The sequence below is a fragment of the Amborella trichopoda genome, chromosome 9, assembly GCF_054954075.1.
Source record: "Amborella trichopoda isolate Santa Cruz 75 chromosome 9, AtrichopodaSantaCruz75HAP2 v2.0, whole genome shotgun sequence".
In the NCBI taxonomy this organism is placed as follows: domain Eukaryota; kingdom Viridiplantae; phylum Streptophyta; class Magnoliopsida; order Amborellales; family Amborellaceae; genus Amborella; species Amborella trichopoda.
Genome location: NC_142344.1, coordinates 17,792,774 through 17,812,814, shown reverse-complemented (window position 1 = coordinate 17,812,814; position 20,041 = coordinate 17,792,774). Strand labels below are relative to the sequence as shown.

At 37.9% G+C, this 20,041-nt stretch overlaps 1 protein-coding gene across 1 annotated transcript; it reads right to left on the bottom strand.

Annotated features, from left to right (window-relative positions):
• Positions 1-2,364: 2,364 nt before the first annotated feature.
• On the bottom strand, positions 2,365-19,437 carry LOC18424555 (mediator of RNA polymerase II transcription subunit 15a). The gene is made up of 13 exons (XM_088848558.1): positions 19,333-19,437; positions 19,119-19,243; positions 18,625-18,807; positions 17,641-17,752; positions 16,126-16,240; positions 13,043-14,362; positions 10,103-10,173; positions 8,983-9,057; positions 7,464-8,831; positions 5,231-5,575; positions 3,761-3,955; positions 3,556-3,644; positions 2,365-3,041 (listed from the first exon to the last, which is right to left on the bottom strand). The coding sequence occupies exons 3-13, from the start codon at positions 18,738-18,740 to the stop codon at positions 2,837-2,839; spliced, it is 4,011 nt and encodes a 1,336-aa protein (XP_088704684.1). The 5' UTR covers positions 18,741-18,807; positions 19,119-19,243; positions 19,333-19,437; the 3' UTR covers positions 2,365-2,836.
• Between the last annotated feature and the right edge of the window lie 604 nt (positions 19,438-20,041).

Genomic DNA, 20,041 nt, shown 5'->3' with positions numbered 1-20,041 from the left:
AGGCAATGAGAAGTCTACTTCGGTGGCCAGAAAATGTTTTTGGCCGGAATCTGACAACTGTTCTCTTAACCGGCCTGCAACGATGGGTTCGGGATCGTTGTTGTTGTTAGGGGTGCAGGCTTCGTTGAGAGAGAGTGTGGTGTTTTTGTTGGTGTTTCTATATTGGTAAAGAAGGTAGAAGAACTCGACGATTAGAGCAAGGAAGATGAGAATGGACACTATAGTGAGGCTCAGGCCCAGTTTGCTCATGGAGCTCATGGTCGATGCTGTTTTTTTTTGGAGATAGAAAGAGAGAAGTTGTATGAATTGATGGCAAAGAGAGTGATAAGCAATCGAGATGGCAAAGAGGGTGAAAAGCAATCTAGAGAGAGAGCCAAGTATGAGCACAAATTGAGTCTCTTAAGAGAGAGAGAAAGAGAGCCAAGTAAGAGCACAATTTTAGTATAAAGCTGATGAGAAGATGGTCCGGGATGAAAAATTACAAAAACCTCCCTTGACTAAACTTTCTTTACAACTTCCACCAACTAATATTTTATAGTAACTTGTACCTTAAAACATACTTTCCAAGCAAATACCCCAACTTAAAAAGTCATAGTTATTTGATCCAAAATACCATTATATGTGCACTTCCACATGTCGGTTTGGCCATAGTCTTTCTGTTTAGGTTGTCGGTCTAGCAATAGGAAAGACCGTCCAGCATGATGTGCATTCAGTCTGGCACTTCCAACTGCCGGTCCGGCATTGTACTCTCTGCTATGTGCATAAGGCCAAGCACAAGGAGCACTCAGTCCGACAACTATGCAATGGGGACCAATAGTAGTTTTACCTAAATCCAGCACAAGGTGACATCGATCCGACACTTTTTTACCTCCGTTCGTCACTTAACCTGCTGGAATGGATTGTGTGAGGGATTGGTCTTTTGAAATGGGTACGGGTCTGACAACTGTTTACTGCGGTCTGGCATATTTTTCACGCCGTTCGGCAGCTGCGTATTGGGGTGCGGCAGTTTTTTACCGCAATCTGGCAGTTAACCTTAATCATTGCACATCCTACATGGATGTGCCGTGAGCTTGTACGGACAAAAGCATTTTGTTCTAAATAACTATGATTTTTTTATTTGAGAGGTATTTATCAGAAAAATATGTTTTGGGGTAAAAAGTAAAAAGAGGTTGTCTAAAAAGTCCAAGTTGAGGGGAGGGGGACGAGTATTTCCAATTTTTCCATTTTTTTTTTTGAATTATGAGGATGCATGGATCAATGGTTGTGTCCGTACGTCTACTGGTAAATAACACCTACAGGAGCTGCCCACAATTTATCAAAGGTCGATAGAAAAGGTTTAAACTTGAAAAATAGTGTCAATGTTATTTTACAAACGTGAGACGCACTTTAAACATTTAGAAAAGGTTATTTTCACTTTAAAAAAACTCCTTAATTGATTATCTCGACCTGCAGAGAAAAAAAAGCGTTTCCATATTAAAATAAGGCATTTGATATGTATCTATCCAGACAATCAATTTTTGAGTAGGTCTACGCACGGGCCGGACCTGGCTCGGTTCTTGTCCCCATAGAAGTGAACCAAACTAGGTTTGGCCCTTATCCGGCCAAAGAGGCCCTGCCCAGGCCCAGCCCAAGCCCTGTCAAGACACGTAATAGGCCAAAAGATAAAACCAAGAAAAAAAAAAAGAGGGCCAAGTCTGCCCTAGCCTTAGCTGGGCTCGGCCTTTGGGCCACTTTTTGTGGCCCAAGCCCTACTATTTTTAGGACAAGGTTGACTAAGGCTAAGCAGGCCACCCAACCCATTGCCGGCCCTATTTTTAAGATTTGTAATTAGTTATAGATATGTTCGATATACATTATTTTTAAGCCTTAAATTTCATAAATAGAGGCAGAAATAAATTTTCAAGCTACTATAATAATATCTACCAGAACTTCAATTTCATCGAGGTTGTGTGAGTTGAGCACCGTGTATGAACCGCAGCCGAGGTTAATTTGAGTTTACATGTCCCCCGGTCTTTGGGTTTTAGATATAGCATTAAATGGTGTATTAGAACTATTTTACTCTTTTCTAGAAAAAAAAAATATAATTGTACTCTACCGGGGGTTCATCGCTGACATCCCACTCAAAGATTTTCATCAACCTTGCATCTTCCCAATCCTCTCTCTTCTCTCTGTCCCTTTCTTTCTGTCTCGCTCTCTCCTATTTTCTTGTTAGGTGATGAGTTTCAAGATGTACTCGAAATCCATATGGTCAATCCCCTTCCATATTTGATAAAGTGAAACTTCTTATGTACTCTCACTAAATTGCCTCTCTGTATACAGGATACCCTTTCTTATATTTTTTTTCACTGTGAAAGACACTGCCTCTAAACAGAAGATTTTTCCATGTTCTTTTCATTTAAAAAATCTTTATCAAAACAAAAAAAATAAAAAACACAGGCTAAGCACTCCAACCTTATATGTATGTACCTGGCATGCTTCTATTTTTCCTTGGGGAAATGGGGGTGAAATCATTCAATTCTATCACCTTCTCTCTTTTCCACGTATTCCACACTCTTATTTCTCACATCCCCCCTTCCTCTTACTTTCTCCCTTATCTTTCACCCCTTCTCACCTCAGCCCACAACCGCAACCTCACACCCCCACCAACCCCCAAAAAAAAAAAACCATAAAAAGCACAAATAAAAGACTATCACACACACACACACACAATGGTACAAGGAAAAAGACATGAACAAATTAATATGTCTGCAAGCCTTCGATTGCCATGCACAAATGTACATCTCCACCACCGATTCTTTGGCACATAAGGAAAGCTTATGATAGATAGATTGATCGATCAAGCGCTAACGCAACTCTCCCAAGAGCCATATCGTGAGCTAAAACTGCCACCTCCACTCTGGTGTGCATACTCCGCCACCACCTTACGTGCACATGCATCCCATGTCCTTGCCATGTCACCTAATGACATGGGCTGAGAAAGGTCCCGAACTGATACACTGAACCTCGACTTGGCCTTGCTTGATAGATCTTCAAACTCCTTACTGTAAACAAATAACACCCCACATAGGTAGCCAACTATAGAGGGACAAATATCACCATTTTCTGTTCTTTTCTTTTCTCTTCTCTTCTTTTTCCGTTTTTTTAATATAAAATTGCTAAATGTATCACAAGATACTTATGTCTTAGAAAACAAAGATGTTCTCCATATTTTGAGATTTTTCTCAACACTCCTTTTAATATATATATGTGAGTTAAATAGGTAGCATGATGCATATACAAAGAATAAGTTCATATCAAATTTAATTTAAGACTATAATTTTAGTTGTTTATGTGACTTTTCATTCTCATCCCAGAGAGTTGGCATAATAACATAGATAATTTGCAAAAGTTATTTAACAAAAAAATGATAATATATGAGAAAGAGAAACGATGTCCCAGTGAGGAAAAAAAATGTCTCTAGAATCATTCATGTAAATGCATTTTATTTGTTTGCATCTTGAAACCATCCATCAAACCAAAAACAATGAAACATCAAGTGACGAGTATTATATGTACCATGTTTCAACTGGTAACTTGTCAAGAAGAATGGGAGAACACTTGGGATAATTTGCTGGAACAAGCAACCGCAATGGTAGGATTGGTGACTGCAAAACCAACAAATAGTGAAGGAATTAATAGTAACATAAATTCGTGTTCTGTTAAGAAGCACATGCTTTATGATGTGAATTACAGAAGGTGTGGTTTGTTTTTTGAAGACTACCACTTGTGCGGCCGCATATTGGGATTTCATGCTAGGGCTCAGAGCTACAGCATTGAAGGAGCATCTAACCACTGTCCCTTCTCTGCCCTCAGCTGCAGCTGCTGCTGAATCTGTGTCCTCGTCGCTTATATCTAAAACAGTGTCAATCAACCTCTGATTTATCTCTTTGATCTCTTCCAACAGAGACTGGTTTACCTGCAAAAGAACACAGGATTATATGTATTAAAACCTTAAACTTTCTCATTTTCTTTAAGAATAAAATCTTTTTCTTTCTATTTTAGGGTCACAATAACTGGAAGAAATTGCAAAATCAAAATCTTAACCTCTCTGATGCAGGATTAATTGCTAGGCTTGCTACTATTTACTAGTGCACATAATTCACTGAAACATAGGAGCAAGTCATTTAAAATTTAATCATTAAATACACATAGCTAAGTGCATAATAACAAACAGTGTTAGTAAACTCACCACTTGATCTTGGAACTTGGCAAGGCCTGAGTATGAGTCAGTAGTTCAGACTAAGCGAGCCCAAGTTCAAATAGGCTGAGTTTCAAAAAATGAAACAAAGGGACCTCGGGAACTAATAAAAAGCTTTGAACAATGCCAATGATTACTAGCAGAAAAGAAAAAGAAATAAGCCATTCTTCCTTGAGGGAATGTATTGTGTAGAAAACTGTCTCACAATTAAACTGTCAGTTACTTTTAGATTGGGTTATTTGTATTACTTTTTAAGTTTGTTGACAATTAATAAACAGGGTTGGCTACTGTCCCTCATGATTTATATATTTGTAATGATAAAATAGGGCATTTCTCCAATTCCAGATACTGCTGACAATAGCTGTACTGTGGGACAGTATTGTCCACTTTTACATTCTTTGGCATTTAAGTACTGGATTAGGGACATTTCGAGTCCTTTCCTAGGTTGTTTTACTTGACTATGCATAAAAGAGCAGCCCAAGTGCTTAAAGATGGCTAGGCCCTTTAATCAAGATATCAAATGATTATCTCCCAAACTAGTCTTGCATACATATGTCATAACTTAACATTAGAGCTGACTATATGAAACTCATTAGAGCTAGAGGGGTTTGCATCGCAATTTAATATCCATATGATTACGTTTGGATTCCAAGAAAACTCTTAATATTCAATATTCATTGGGAATGCATATTATAATTCAACCTAATACCAAAAATCACAGTCTGTTGGGGTCATTAATATCTGAAGTAATAATGGACAGTGATGAAAGGGAGTAGCACCCAACCCAACAGGACATTACCATACCCAGGATCCCCCTTTCCATTACCATGCACCACTGGATCAGACAATGGTGATCCAATGTACTTCAGGTTTCCACACTCCACTGGGTTATAGTATAATCTCCTTGCTTGTTTCCGTAGGTGATATTTATGTTATGCAATGCACACCTGGATCATTAACTCCCACAAATGAAAACTAAAATTAGTTCCATACCTCTACTTTGGGCTTCTTAATTCTAGAAGTTGCAGTCGACTCTATTTCAGAGGATTCCACACAATTCAGTTCTCGAAAACTATTGTTCACACTTCCAGCTGATGATACTGTGTTCAAGGGCATAGAACTCATGCTCCTCCTCATTCGCTTAGCTGCTGCACTTCCATCTTGAGACATCAAGCTCCTTGCTTGAAGACGGCATTTTGTCACAGCCACCAAGTCCTCACCAATAGCTGCCCTAGAGCCATTGCCTGGGGCCGATCCCGCCATTCGATCAATCAATCCCACAACCGAGCCAATATCACTTATAGATGAGCTAAAAGCTTTTGCTGACATTGATGATACCTGAAAAGGTGGTGCAATTTTGTGAGGATCGACTATTGATCACTTATACCTATTAAAATTGCACAATCCCATGAACTTTAAAGAAGGCGGGGCAACATATTTGTGATGAAAGTTAACCATTAGTGTATATTTTCTTAACCAACAAATGCGATCACCCTTGTTCTCTGAGATATACATAGAAACCATTATACAAATGATGAAATAAGAAACCATCAATAAGTCAACGCAGCTTACTCAAGCCACAAGCCTAGGCACCCAACCAATGTCTAAGAGACTAAGACACAAAAATAAGGAATAGAGATCGAGCAAAAGAAAATGAACAGCAGAATACAATGCAAGCATTTGGTATCTTAGTGTTCCTTCTGCAGTGGATGGTTCTCATAAGCAGACATTGATTGAAAAAAAGGAGCAGGATTTTTAGAGCAGCAGTGTCATTTTTATGAAAAAATAGAAGGGAAGGTTAACATGGTCCGTTTTTGGGATAAAATTCAAGGTTGCAAACCCTTGACATTTCCCTCAAATAACCCAGATACCTTAACCACCACACCACAGAAATTATAGCGACTAGAAACCAAAGTATCAGTTTTAGCAACTAGAACTTTTTCTTCCATTTCTGATTGATAGCCTTAGCGCCAACACTAATCATGTGATTTATATTTATTTTCTTTCATGAGATTTAGCCATAGCTACGTATTTTCCCCTTCTATAAAGATGCATAGATGCATAAGAAGACCAACCGCTATAGTGACCAAAAAAAGCTACAAGCTTGCAACTATAGTTTTTCCCAATATGATCAGCAGTGATGAAAAATTGCCGGACCAAGCTGATGTGGGCTTCCTCAGGTCAGCTCAGATTGGGACCCTGGTGATTCTGGAGGCAACATAGGCTCCCTGAGTGTCACCTTTTTCTAGTTGCTTTTTTAATCTTTTTAACAGACTCGGCCAAGTCCTGTTCCAAGTCGGAGTTGGCTTGGGATTGGAACTCCAGTAAGTTATCCCAACTCAAGCCTGATTCCTCAACACTGGTAAGGAGACACATCCAGAGGAAGTATGCTACGCTTACACCATATTTGCATTTTCAGCACTTTTAGTAAGGCTTTCACTTCCACCATATCCAATTTTCAAGGGACCTACTTCAATTCAATGAGGACAGGATCAATGCATTCAAAAATATGCTTAACATCAAAATAAAAACCATCAAACCACTGTCACAACCTCATGCAGATACAGTTTAAATAAATACATAGATGGAATTATTTATCCATCAGAAATTAACAGAAGAAAGCAGACTAAAGAAACCATTAAAAAAATTTGTGCCTCGTTAAAACTCTCCATGCAATCCAGCTAAACCTTTTTTCTACATTAATTAAGAACAGCGCGAGTGATCATATATCCATTGCCTCTCTTCTAATAGTTAGTCTGCTCCCTTGACTTTTCTTAAATATCTCTTGTTTGTCTGCACCTTAGCACAAGAAGATGTCTAATTTCTCGTACTCAGTAAACCGCAAACTATTTAAGGAAGAAAGAGTGATGAGCTTGAAACTGGAAATGAGATCAAAATTCTTCCATCAATAAACAGCATTGCATAAGAGCCATTATCCAAGTCCATTCAAAATACCCAATCTCTCTCTACCCAGGAACATTGGCTTGACATTTGGCTAAGTGGTTTCAAATGAAGAAGTTTATAAGGTAGGGACTAAATGTTTCTTTTTCTGGTTATTTGTGAGGAAAGAAAGAAAAAGAAAAAGAAAAATGACATAACAGATACACTCAAGAGAAACAAAATCCACATGTAGGCTATAACATATAACAATCAGAGAGTAAACCATCAAGTAAATTATTTGAAAAAGGTGAAAGGAACAGTCTAAGGACACAAAAAAACTACTCACCACTTTCATCAAGCGCTCCAAGGGTCGCTCAGTACACTTGTCACCTTGGAGTAAAGCAGGCACATTACCCTGATTCCCATCCAGACTAGCAAACTCAGCCAATAAGGGAGATGCTGAGATCCCTGGTGTACCAATTGCCATTGATTGGGCCACCTGATTCAATGGAATAACTGTCTGTAGTTGATTCCCTATATTTGTAGAGTTTGAAACAGTCGTGACACCAGAAGACTGCTGCTTCTCAGAGTCAGCCGGTAAAGGCGAGGGGGCCAGAGGAGTTGACGGTGAAGGAACAACAAAAGGTGAGCTAGCAGTTTGAAGAGGAGTCCCCGCCTTTGGAAGAGAGGGAGCCAACAAATTTTGCTGGTCTATTTGGGGCGATGAGTGCTGAGATATTTGCGGTGACAAGGCTTGGAGAAGTTGAGGGGAAGAGGCCGGAAAGGGCGAACCAGGCTTCAGCTGTTGATGATGGTAAGTTTGACGTTGCCCCCCCAATTGGTGGTGTTGCTGAAACATTGGCTTGACGCCCAAAGTAGGGTTCACCTTCATCTCATTGTTGGCATCGTTCATTTGGTGAATTTGAGGGATTTGATGACCCTGCAAATGAGAAGTTGCTTGTTGTTGCTTCTGCATCTGCTGATGCTGAAACTGTTGTTGTTGTTGTTGATGATGCAGTTGAGGCTGCTGCTGCTGCTGTTGTTGCATTAACTGTTGTTTATGCTGGATAAGTTGCTGATGAATGTGTCTTTGCTGCAACTGCAGCTTCAGTGTGCTCAAGTTTTGAGGGGGATTTCCTGAAGAATTTTGAGAAAGAGGGCCAACCCCAACTCCACTTGGCTGAAGAGAACTCATTGCACCTTGCTGCAATTGATTTAAACTGTTCCCTTGTGCCGAGTCCAAAGTCGAAACACCAGGCTGAATTGCATTCCTCATGTTGGGTTGTGTGGACATCATGGGGAGAGACCCATGTTGTTGGGTGCTCATACTAGACTGTTGCATTGAGGGCATGGAACCCTGCATGTTTACCTGTTGTATTGGGTTCACATGGTTTTCGTGTTGTTGTTGTTGATGAATTTGAGGAATCTGAGGTTGTGGTTGTAGCTGTTGCATGGGTTGTGTCTGGCCGCCACTTTGCTGTTGAAGCTGTTGCTGCTGAACCTGCATTTGTTGAGCGGTGGGTTTCTTCTGCTTGAATAAAGCAAGTATATTGAGGATTTGTTTCTCAAAGGCTGGGAGCTTCTCCCTGAAACTCGATGAGAGACTGCTTTTAGGGGCCTGAAAATAAGCTATTATGCGTTCAAGGAGGTTTTTGTAATGGCGGAGCTTCTCCATTTGATCAGAATGCAATGGAGGCTGCACAAGAGTATCTTGCTGCCAAATACAATGGCACAGAAAGAGGAGCCTCATTAGGTGTATAACCATTACGAAAAATGTTAGATATTATGAAAGTTATAAAAGCACCTACAAATATCAATCAACCTTTTAAGTTGGATGATAATAATTAAAGAGGAAGAAAAGGCACCTGCTGGCATTTTGTGACCAGCTTTTGAAAAAGTTCATTAAGTTCTGCATAGTACATCTCCTTCAAGCTTTTAATCTGAAAAGTACCAACAACTATTAAACATGCCTGCAATGAAAAGCTCGAACAGATAAACAGGAAATCATTGGTGACTTGCAAAACAGTCGGGCACTTGTGCACATTCCAAAGAAAATATTCTAAGAAAACAAGGTTTCTGTTTGGGTTATAGCATATGACTAGTATAGAGGCACTCTTTATAGTGTAAGAGTGATTTCTGATGAATCAGCAGTAGAACTTCCCCAAAGGCCATATGTATAACATTGAAAATACAAATTGCAAAACACGTCTCACAGAATGAATTTTGACTAAACCAATACAATCCATCCCATGCAAAGTAATTGCATGCTTGAACAAAACTTTTAATTACTTTAGTTGAAAAGAAAAATTTCTATAAACCCTTCAAACCTAATAACCTCAATGCATTTATGTACGCCCACCCTCAGAGGGAGTGGAGCCCCTCAGATGTTTAGGAGATACATGATCTCCCAGTCAACACATAAAACATTTCTCTCATGTGATTAAGTGTGGGAATATTGTTACATCAATTAGTTGCCAATTGGTGTGAGAAGATGCACTAAGACTAATCGCTATGAAAATATTATCACACTTAACCACATGAGCGAATTTTTCATGTAAAAATATTTTTTAGAAATTATTTTCTTGGGATTTCCTTGTGAAGTCATAACTCTCTCATCTTGGGGCCAATCAAACTCAAATTTCAGTATGTTGTAGAGCTCATCAAGCCGCACGTTTTGGTACATGACACGGCCCTTGCCAATGCCCGAAACGAGAGAATTTTTAGAGAGAAGTTGAACTTGAAAACTCATGTATTACAAAATTTTTAAAGAGGAACATCCATTCATTCAAATGGTCATATCTTCAGGCCCCAACATCAGATCACCTCAAATGCAGGTCCGTTGCGACCGCAATTCAGAGAGCTTTGATTTAAGGTACATGATGTGTTATACGTACACAAACACAGATGTGATATGTCCTTATAGTTTAAAGAAAAAAATAAAGGACAAGATCAAGACAAATTACTCTATAGGTCGTAACATGTTACCTTCTGATAGACCTCCTCTTGCCAATCTATTGCAGTTGATTGACCAGTCTGCGCTGTGGAATCCATGGATGCTGAAGAAGATGGTAAAGTCTCAGACAAAAGCTAACCAATGCAGGGGGCTCATAGAGAATGGGTACATGACATAGCATTTCAATAAGTAAGATAATTCAGGTATCAAATTAAACAAAGCATTAAATTTGAGAATTAACAAGATCATATAAACATAACAGAACTTGCATCAGCAAAGAACATTCTCTTTATTTTACATCAAACAAAGCTTCAGCATGGTCAACAAATAGATGATTTCAAAACATGGAACTGTACACACAAACATCACTTTCACATATAGGCATGAGCTCATATGCTGGAAGTACACATGTATCATGTATGCATGCATTTTTGGAGAGTATATATAGAGTGCAAATTAATAGAGATACATACACATGTACATCCATAAATGTATGCATGCATGCATTAATGTCTGTTTCACACATTCACAAGAACACACTCAAACTCAACCAACAAACAAGGACAATGAGGACAATTTGAAAGCCATATACATCTCTCAACCAGAAAAGAAAATACCCAAGGATGTATAACATTCTCATTGATTACATCATAGAACCTTGAATATGAATCAATGAGAATCCAAAAAGGCATAGAATATTCAACTAATATTTAAGGGAGAATAATCCTCACTTCATAGACTAGGGTCGAAACACAACATAACATGTAGCCACCCATTCTCACTGACACCAACAAAACAAAGATGCAATTTCTATAAGTCAATCTACAATATAAGAGACAGCAACGCCTTTTCAACAGTAAGTGTGATAATCCTTCTAAAAAAATGAAGCGCTGAACACCATACCCTTAAAGCTCTTACAATTGAATCCCAAGCCATGCATATCAATCCGAAAAGAAGGGGGAAAAATACTTACCACCCCCTCATTGTATTTTTCTAACCAATAAAACCCTCAAGTCCATGATTGCCTGTGGACCCCCACAGAGTTTGCAAACTAGGACAGCAAACCTCCTTTCTTTTTTTACCTGTCCAAATTACATTGCCAACCCTACTATTTTAGAAAATGCCCCCTTTCCTATTTAACCAGAGAAACTCTCTCTTCTGCCTATAAACCTCTGTCTCCCCAAGTTTCGGCGATGAAACCTCTCTCTCTCTCTCTCTCTCTCTCTCTCTCTCTCTCTCTCTCCCCACCATTCAAGCCTTCTTTCTCCAACGAAATCCTAAAGATTTATCTTGGCCCTTAGTGATTCAAAGAAAACTCATAACTTCCCAACTCTACATAATGACAACACACTTACGTGATCAAACCCATCCATCCATTTATCACTACGACCAAACCCTGCAACTGAGACAAATCCATTTCCATGTATTAGAAATCCCTAAATCTTGGTCCTAAAGTCTATTTCAATACATTTAAATCCTCTGACCACTCAACTGTGATTGCCAACCATTCTTGGACATGGAATTTAGTAATTCATAGATCCATAAACAAGAACAAAGTCACAGTTTGAACCACAAATCCATCCATTAAGCCTCAAAAAGATTAAGTCGCAAAGATTGAGGTGAAGCTCCTAATCCCGTTCAAAATTGTCCCCGGTATTGCAGCTCTCCTCTTGCTCCTCCCTTTCATGCGCTCCATATGTCAAAGGCATAGATTGGCGTTCTTGCCCAGGAATCACAAAGACAATCTCGTAGAGATAGAAGAGATGCTTTAATTGTAGAAGAGAAGAACTCGAGAAAAGAAGAAGAATCCAGGAAAAATATTGAGGCATGACAGACAGGTTAGGAGACAGAGTGGTGTGAAGGAAGAGAATGAGAGAGAAGCAGGGCTCACTGGAGGTTGTCGAAGAAGGGAGCGAGGGAGGGAGAGAGCGAGAGAGAGAGAGAGAGAGAGAGAGAGAGAGAGGTTCATGGGGTGGAAGCGAGGGAAAGCAAGGTTTTTCACAAGAACTTCATGCTTGGAGAAAGAGATAGAGGGAGGGAGGGGGTCTTTTTGGGCTATGGATGGAAATTGGGGGTTATTTAAAATAAACAGGGGTAGAAATGCAAATTATGATTAAAAAGAAAGGGGAGAGAGCGAAAAAGAGGGGAAAAGAGAGAGAGAGAAAAAGAGAGAGAAAAAGAGAGGGAAAAAGAGAGAGAGAAAAAGAGAGGGAAAAAGAGAGAGAGAAAAAGAGAGGGAAAAAGAGAGAGAGAGAGAGAGAGGGAGGGAAGGGGTTTTTTTGGGCTACGGATGGAAACAGAGCATTATTTAAAATAAATAGGGGTAGAAACGTAAATTACGATTAAAAAGAGGGGAGAGGGTTTCCGTTCTCATCTTTTTAACGTAAGGGGGGGGAGGGTGCGGTGAACATGTCTTGCTCCCCAAACAAATGCAGATGTATATGAAGATGGAGTACACACTAACACAATTTCAACAATCTGACATCACAGACACCAGATGCCATCAAGCGCATAGGGGCCTAAGGTAGGATAAAAATAGAATAATCATGTCCGGGAAAGGACGGTGATTCTTTTTAACCAGTAAGATAACCTAAGGACTTAATGCTTTCTTCCCTCCATGGACTCCTTTGGAATGCAGGGTAAGTTCCAAAATTTAATCACCAGTATAGAACTTCTAAAATTCAGTCGATGACATAGGACAATGACCTTAATAGTTCAACACATGCTGAATGAATATGTAGAAAGAGGACAAAAGTAGTATACACAATGACATAGGACAATGACCTTAATAGTTCAACACATGCTGAATGAATATGTAGAAAGAGGACAAAAGTAGTATACACAATTTTGAAATGAAGTCCTACTTCAAACCTCTACGACATGCACCAAGACTAAATTGAAGAGATGTCATGAACATGATCCTTAGCATGGGGTCACCACATACAGGTAAGACAGGAAGAACAAACACTCACATGAAGGGGCCTCAGCCACCCCTCTTTGCTGCTGAAACAGTGGTTTCTGATCAACACCACTCTGATGTTGCATTAAACCCCCTGATGCCTGTAGTCTTTGATGCATATCCTGTTGCATCGAGCCTGGTTGTTGTTGCATCACTTGTTGCTGCTGCTGCTGCTGGTGAGCTTGAAGCTGAGACATGAGCTGTTGCTGTGATGTTTGGGACTGAGACTGTGCACCTTGCTGATTCAAAAGGGTTGATGAAGCTTGTTGAGATTGAGCAACTCTTGGCTGATGGAGAAGCTGATGAATATTATGCTGATGCTGAGACACACTGGATGGTTGCTGTTGTTGTAGACCAGGAATACTGTTTTGTTGGCCCAATTGTTGTTGTTGATGCATATTGGGGACATTGTTTTGTTGAGCCATTTGTTGCATGTTCGACAACATATTTTGCTGACCCAACATCCTCTGTTGCTGTTGTTGCAGGTCAGGGGGATTACTCGCCTGCGGACCCAACATCTGATTCATATTTGATGGAGGTGCTTGTTGCTGCTGCTGCTGCTGCTGTTGTTGTTGTGGTTGTTGTTGCCCCATTTGCTGTTGAGATGGAAGATTTGGTTGCTGAACTATGGAGTTTTGCTGCTGGTGTAGCATGCTTGATGGAACAGATTGCTGGGTTTGTGATTGCCTTAAGATCGATTGCTGAACTAAGGATGGTTGAGAGGACTGGGCTTGCTGGAGAGACGGCTGACTAGACTGGAGGCCACTGGATTGTTGGCTCGATTGCATGAGACTTTGTTGTTGTTGTTGTTGTTGTTGTTGTTGTTGTTGTTGCTGCTGCTGTTGCATATGGGTTTGTTGCAGGAGAGAAGGTTGAAGGTGCGCCTGCTGTTGCTGAAGCTTTTGCTTCATTAGTTGTTGATGAATCTGTTGCTGATAAACTACATGGGACTGCTGGTTTTGCGGTTGTTGCTGAGAAACCTGTGGAAGCTGGTGCTGTCTAACTTGGAGAGGCCTTTGAGAGTTTGAGAACATGTTCTGGTTTGGTACTACTCCATGCCCAACTGTGCCGGTCATCGAGTTTTGAGAAAGTCCGGTCATTGAGTTCTGGAGCGAAGAGCTCTGGCTGATGACATTTGAGATGGCAGGCTGAGCTAGGGTCGACATCGTAGAGAGGGCAGGCGGTAAATTAGTCGAGCCTTGCATAGCACCCGATGGGATGGTAGTTGAAAGATTTTGTTGTAGAAGTTGTTGTCGTGATTGCACTTGATTAGCCAAGGGCATTGACATGGGTTGGCCTTGGTTGCGCACTTGCGATTGTAGGGCAATCGAAGCTGCGAGGAAGAAATGATAATATTGAGAATGTCAAGGGAAAAGAAAACATGGAAAGATTATTATATCTTTTTCCTGCAGACTGAAATGTTTCTAAACATATACAATATCATATATATATATATATATATATATATAGGGATTGCATACAATGAGACCATTCACTTTTGGTACATGAAAGCCTAAAATTTCAAGTGATTTCGATTTGTAGAAAAGAATGACAATTCAAATACGAAATGAAGTCGTCACTGTCAGATTGGTCCAGATTCAATCTGGGCCGTTGACTATCACTGTAGCAGTCAGATCGTAGGCTGACAGAATCCATTCCCATATATATATATATATATATATATATATATGTATGAAAAAAGCTAACAATAGCTGGGCAGCTCTAATGAATAGTAATATAGGTGGAATCCCAACCATCGATCTTCATCATGTGGTTCATAATGCATATCACTATATGAATTTTAATATTTTTTCCAGAAATAGGATCATAATGAAATCTTAGACGTGTGTGCTAAAAAATAGGGTGCACAATTAAAAAATATATAAAAACTATTTTCCAAAATATTAAATGACCGAAATACCCCTGAAAAATGATGAGGGTAATTTGGTCATTTTAAATTGTTGAATATAACTTTTTTATATGGTGCGCAATAGTGTTAGGTATATACACCCAAAATTTCATCTTAATCAGATTTATAGAAAAAAAAACTAAAATTCATATGATGATATGCATTCTAAACCACATGATGAATATCTGACGGCTAGAATTCTACCTATATTACTATTCATTATAACTGCTTCGCTATTGTAAGCTTTACTCTCTCTCTCTCTCTCTCTCTCTCTCTATATATATATATATATATATATATATATATATATGCACGCACACACACACAGACATAAATACATACATGCATATGTACATATATATATATATACATACATACATAGAAATACACATACACACGCACACGCACACGCACACACACACACATATATATAGATAGATAGACAGGCCCACATGCACGTGTGCACACACACACACAAGCATATATATATATATATATATATATATATATATAGGGTGAGTCTAAGGTCAGCCCGCTAGCTGAGAGTTATAGTAAATGCCCAATGGCTCAAATTGAATCTGGGCATATCTAATAGTCACAATTGCATTATTTTGATATTTTTATTATAAATCCAAATCACTTGAAATTTGTAGCATCTACTCTTAAAATATAGGTGAATCTAATAAAAATATCAAAGCATTAATTCACAAAACTTGAATTGAGCAAAATACCCTTATAAATTTCAGGGGTATTTTGGTCAATTTAATTTTTCAAATTATTTTTTAAATATTTTTATTAGGTGCGCCTTGAAGAAAAGAGTGGACACCCCAAATTTCATAAGATTTGATTTTGTATAAAAAAATATTAAAATTCAAATACAAGATACATTTGCAACCGTTAGAACGGCCCATATTCAATCTGGATGTTAGGCTTACACTATTCAATCAGTCCATGGGCTGACAGGATCTTTTCCCATATATTTACATATGCATACATATATACACATATACATGTGTATATACATACATACGTATACATATATACATACACAAATACACATACATATCTATATACGTGCATACATACATATACATATACACATGTATGTATGTGTGTATATATATATATATAGCAACAGTATTTTTTGCACATAAGTACGCAATTTTCTATATTTGACAAAAATTCACCTTGATCTTGCATATTTTGGTTTCCACCAGTAGAGTTTGATGCCACAGAATTCCCCATGGTAGATTTTGTCTCCATAGTGAGCATCTTTAGAGAAATTTTCCTCAAATAATCCGCCTGGAAAGTAATAATTCAGAGGTGAGAAATGTGAATATTGAGATTCTCATAAGGGACTAACATTTATGAGTATAAAGCATCCAATTAATCACAATATACATGATTAGGTAGAGTATCACAAGCATAAATATTTAATAATTATGTCAGGAATAGCTTTACCATAATACACAGATTTCTAGTTTCAAAATTAACACTCGAGTCTCAACCAAACATCGACTTAACAACCAATAACCATAATACCTTCTACTCTTATCTCTACTCAATCTATTTCCACGGCCCGCTTAAGATAATCACTTGTTTCAATGATCTTTCAGTCTACTAATTCTCCCTAATAAGAGCTAAAAGTTTATATGGATGGAAAGGGTTTTGAACCCAATCAATAGTTAAGCAGAGCGTGTAAGCCAGATTCTTCCTAAACAACTAAAAAGGTTGGATGGGTTAGTAAAATTATTCATTAGTTCATGCCAAACAATAAAGTTGGATATCAATTGTATAAAAGAAAATGATGGGTCTGTCAAAGTTCACAAGTAGTTCAAGTAACTTAGTCCATTCACTGACGATATTTGTTCTCTCAACCAGCTCACCAAGCTCATTCAGTGATATTTGTTTTCTCAACCTGCTCACCAAGTTCATCTCCAACATCATATTAGTAGAACTACACTCCAATTCTTTGATTCACTCACAGCATATGCCACCCAAACCTATACAAGAGTAATTTTTCTTTTCTTTTCTTTGCTTAGTTACACAGTTTTCCATGTCAAGTTGCTGGGGAAAGGTTTTAAGGCTGGCAAGTCTATGACGTATAGAATTTCTCCCCAGTTAACAACTTGCAAAATCAGGAGGAACCACAGAAAGCCCATTCCAGTTTTCTGAACTACCAAATGAACAAAAACTAGTATTTATTTGAATTGCAAAACATCAACACACTGAAACAGCTCTAACATTAAAACATACTAGTAGATTCAGGTGCATTGCACGTATAAATATAAGGAGAGAGAAAAATAACAACCATATTCATAAGATAAAAGAAATCATTAGTATACTTTTACAATGGTAGCTGATTTAAAAATAAAATTATTTTGCATCCCATAAGATTATGTCAAAGTATTAGAGTTATGAGAATGGATCACAAACAATTTAAAATTTCTAAAATCCATACAAAAAAACCTAAAAAAAGTATAATTAAATCATAATATGGCATGTAAATAACAAATTATTATGCTACCATCATACTTATAATTATTTATAACTATTAATATTATTAAGAACTCAAAATTGGAAAATAAAAAAGAAGGTATTTAATTTCAAATGCTTAAAAGTGCTGATAAAAAATAATTTCTTGTACCTAGAATCCACAACTGAAAACATAATAATAGATTGACAAGGAGAGAAAGGAGAACCTGGTGCTCAGCACTAGTAAAGATCTTCTCTTCAAATCTTGCAGCAATTTTCCTGAGTTCAGACAGTCCATCGGGGCCACCTGCAGGCAAGTGCCTCTTAAGAGTCTCCATTCTGCAAATGAAAAACAGTAAAGGCCGTCAACCAGAGCAGTAGCGCTTGTGGTTTTATGGATCAAACCATTTAATATTTAAGGAAAATCCTCCAATATCTGATGAAGACCTCACATTAGTACTAACTAGCCAAAACTCCCTCTGCTATTGCTCAATCCTACTCTCAATTCCAAGGCCAAGTGTACGTAACCAATGCAGAAAGAAATTTCAAATGTAGATAATTGAATATAGCCAATTAACATGTAGGCAAAATTTTAGGGGAAGACAAAAAAAATAAAGAGATGCCCATGATCATTTATAAATACTCGTTTTTACTGAAAAATTAAGATAATAACAACTTCCATCTCAACAAGGATAAGTTGTATTTTTTCTTTAATATCCTTATGTTTCTCTAATATCCTTGGAATTCAAAGGATTCACGGTTTTACTGAACCTATACCAAATGAAGATATATATTTAAATTAAAACAGCACACAAAGACAGGTAATATCAAATTAGGAATGCAGAAGACTGCAGAAATAAATAATGAAAACAATCACCCCAAGAAATAAAAAGTCAAATTGTACAGTTGCATCCAACAAAACATATGAAAGAAGGAACCATATCTAATGAATCAACAACTGCCCCAAGAAATAAATCTCACTAATTTTGTCCAACTCATACTGTCAAATTGTACAATCGCATGCAACAAAACATATGAAAGAAGGAACCATATCTAATGAATCAAAAAGGAGGCTCCGATGGCAATGAAAGTATATATATATATATATATATATATATATATATATATATATATATATATATATATATATATATATATATATATATATATATATATATATATAGACAGAGAGAGAGAGAGAGAGAGCTCACATCTTATTCACAATCTTCTGCCTATTTTCGGCTGTAAGTTCTGTTCTCCAATCGTTAGCATCTGTTAGAACTGGATCACCCTGGCCTTGACCAGGCATCCAACCACCGCTATCCATGTTATTCACAAACCCAAAAATAAACGAAAATCTTGTATAACTTCTCGATAACTAATCTTTTATTCCCCTGTGACCCAAACAAAAGAAAGAGAATCAGTATTCCAGCCCAGAACTCTCAGAGCTAAAAAATTTCAAGAACCCAATAATGTTTTCTTGCCCAAAAAGGAAAACCCAATCCCTGAACCCCAAGGGCTCTAAATACTGGAAAGCCTTAACAACATACAAAAGTTGCCTTCTCTATTGCCTAAAAAAGCCCAATTTCATATCCAAGGAATCTAAAAACTAGAAAATTCGACAGCCCATGATCCTTTCTACTCAATGCCCCAAAAATGAAAACCCTAATTTTGCAATCAGAGGGTGTTTAGAAGACCAAGAGACCGTTCCGTTTTTCCTCAAACACCAAGCAACGATGATTCTGACCAAATCTATTGATCAGAGTCGATCCCGTACAAAAACCCAAAGAGCACGCAGATGAGTTTCAATCAAATTCCTCCATTGATCAACTGCAATACACAATAATAAGACCCGTCAGGTTTCAGAGAAGCTTCCAGTCTTAAAAGCAAGGAAAACCAGGTTTTCCACTTTGGCATACCAAAAAAGAGAGAGAAGCAGGGGGAAATTGTGTCCTCCGCTCTTTGACAAGCCATATTTAAGAGAGAGCGTGTTTGACTCAGGTGTTAGATCGAGAGAGGCGAACGTAAAAGAAGAGTAAGAAAGAAGTATCCCTATCAATGCTCCCGTCGGACCATATTGTATACTTTTTCTTTCAGGATCCACTCGTGAAACATTTGTCATTATTACAGGACAATTGTTGGTAGCCGTTAGATGCCAAATGGTATCGCTTGGAATGTGACCCAAAGTCAGAGATTTTGTTTTCTTTTTTTTTGAACTTCAGGGGTAGTCAATTATTTACTTACATCAATCCAATTTGAAATTTAAAAGACACGAGTAATTATGACCTTTTTGAATTAAAAGTAAATAATTTTTACATTTTTTATCCAATTCATCCCTAGTTTAGATGACCAATGCCTTATATTGGGGTTTTTCACATGATGGTTGTAATTGGCCAGCTCAAAGAACCTAGGACCGAAAAGAAGATCAATTGGTAATTTTTGGCACGTAAAATAACCCATTTGCCAACTTTTTTTAGTGTAAAATTAGTTTTCGACATCCAATTATCTAATGGGGTTGCATACAATGTGACAATTTATCTTTGATACAAGAAAGAAACAATTACTTATAACCATACAATATGTGGATGTATCAATAAATTCAAAAAAATTTCTTTTAAACTTTGAGTT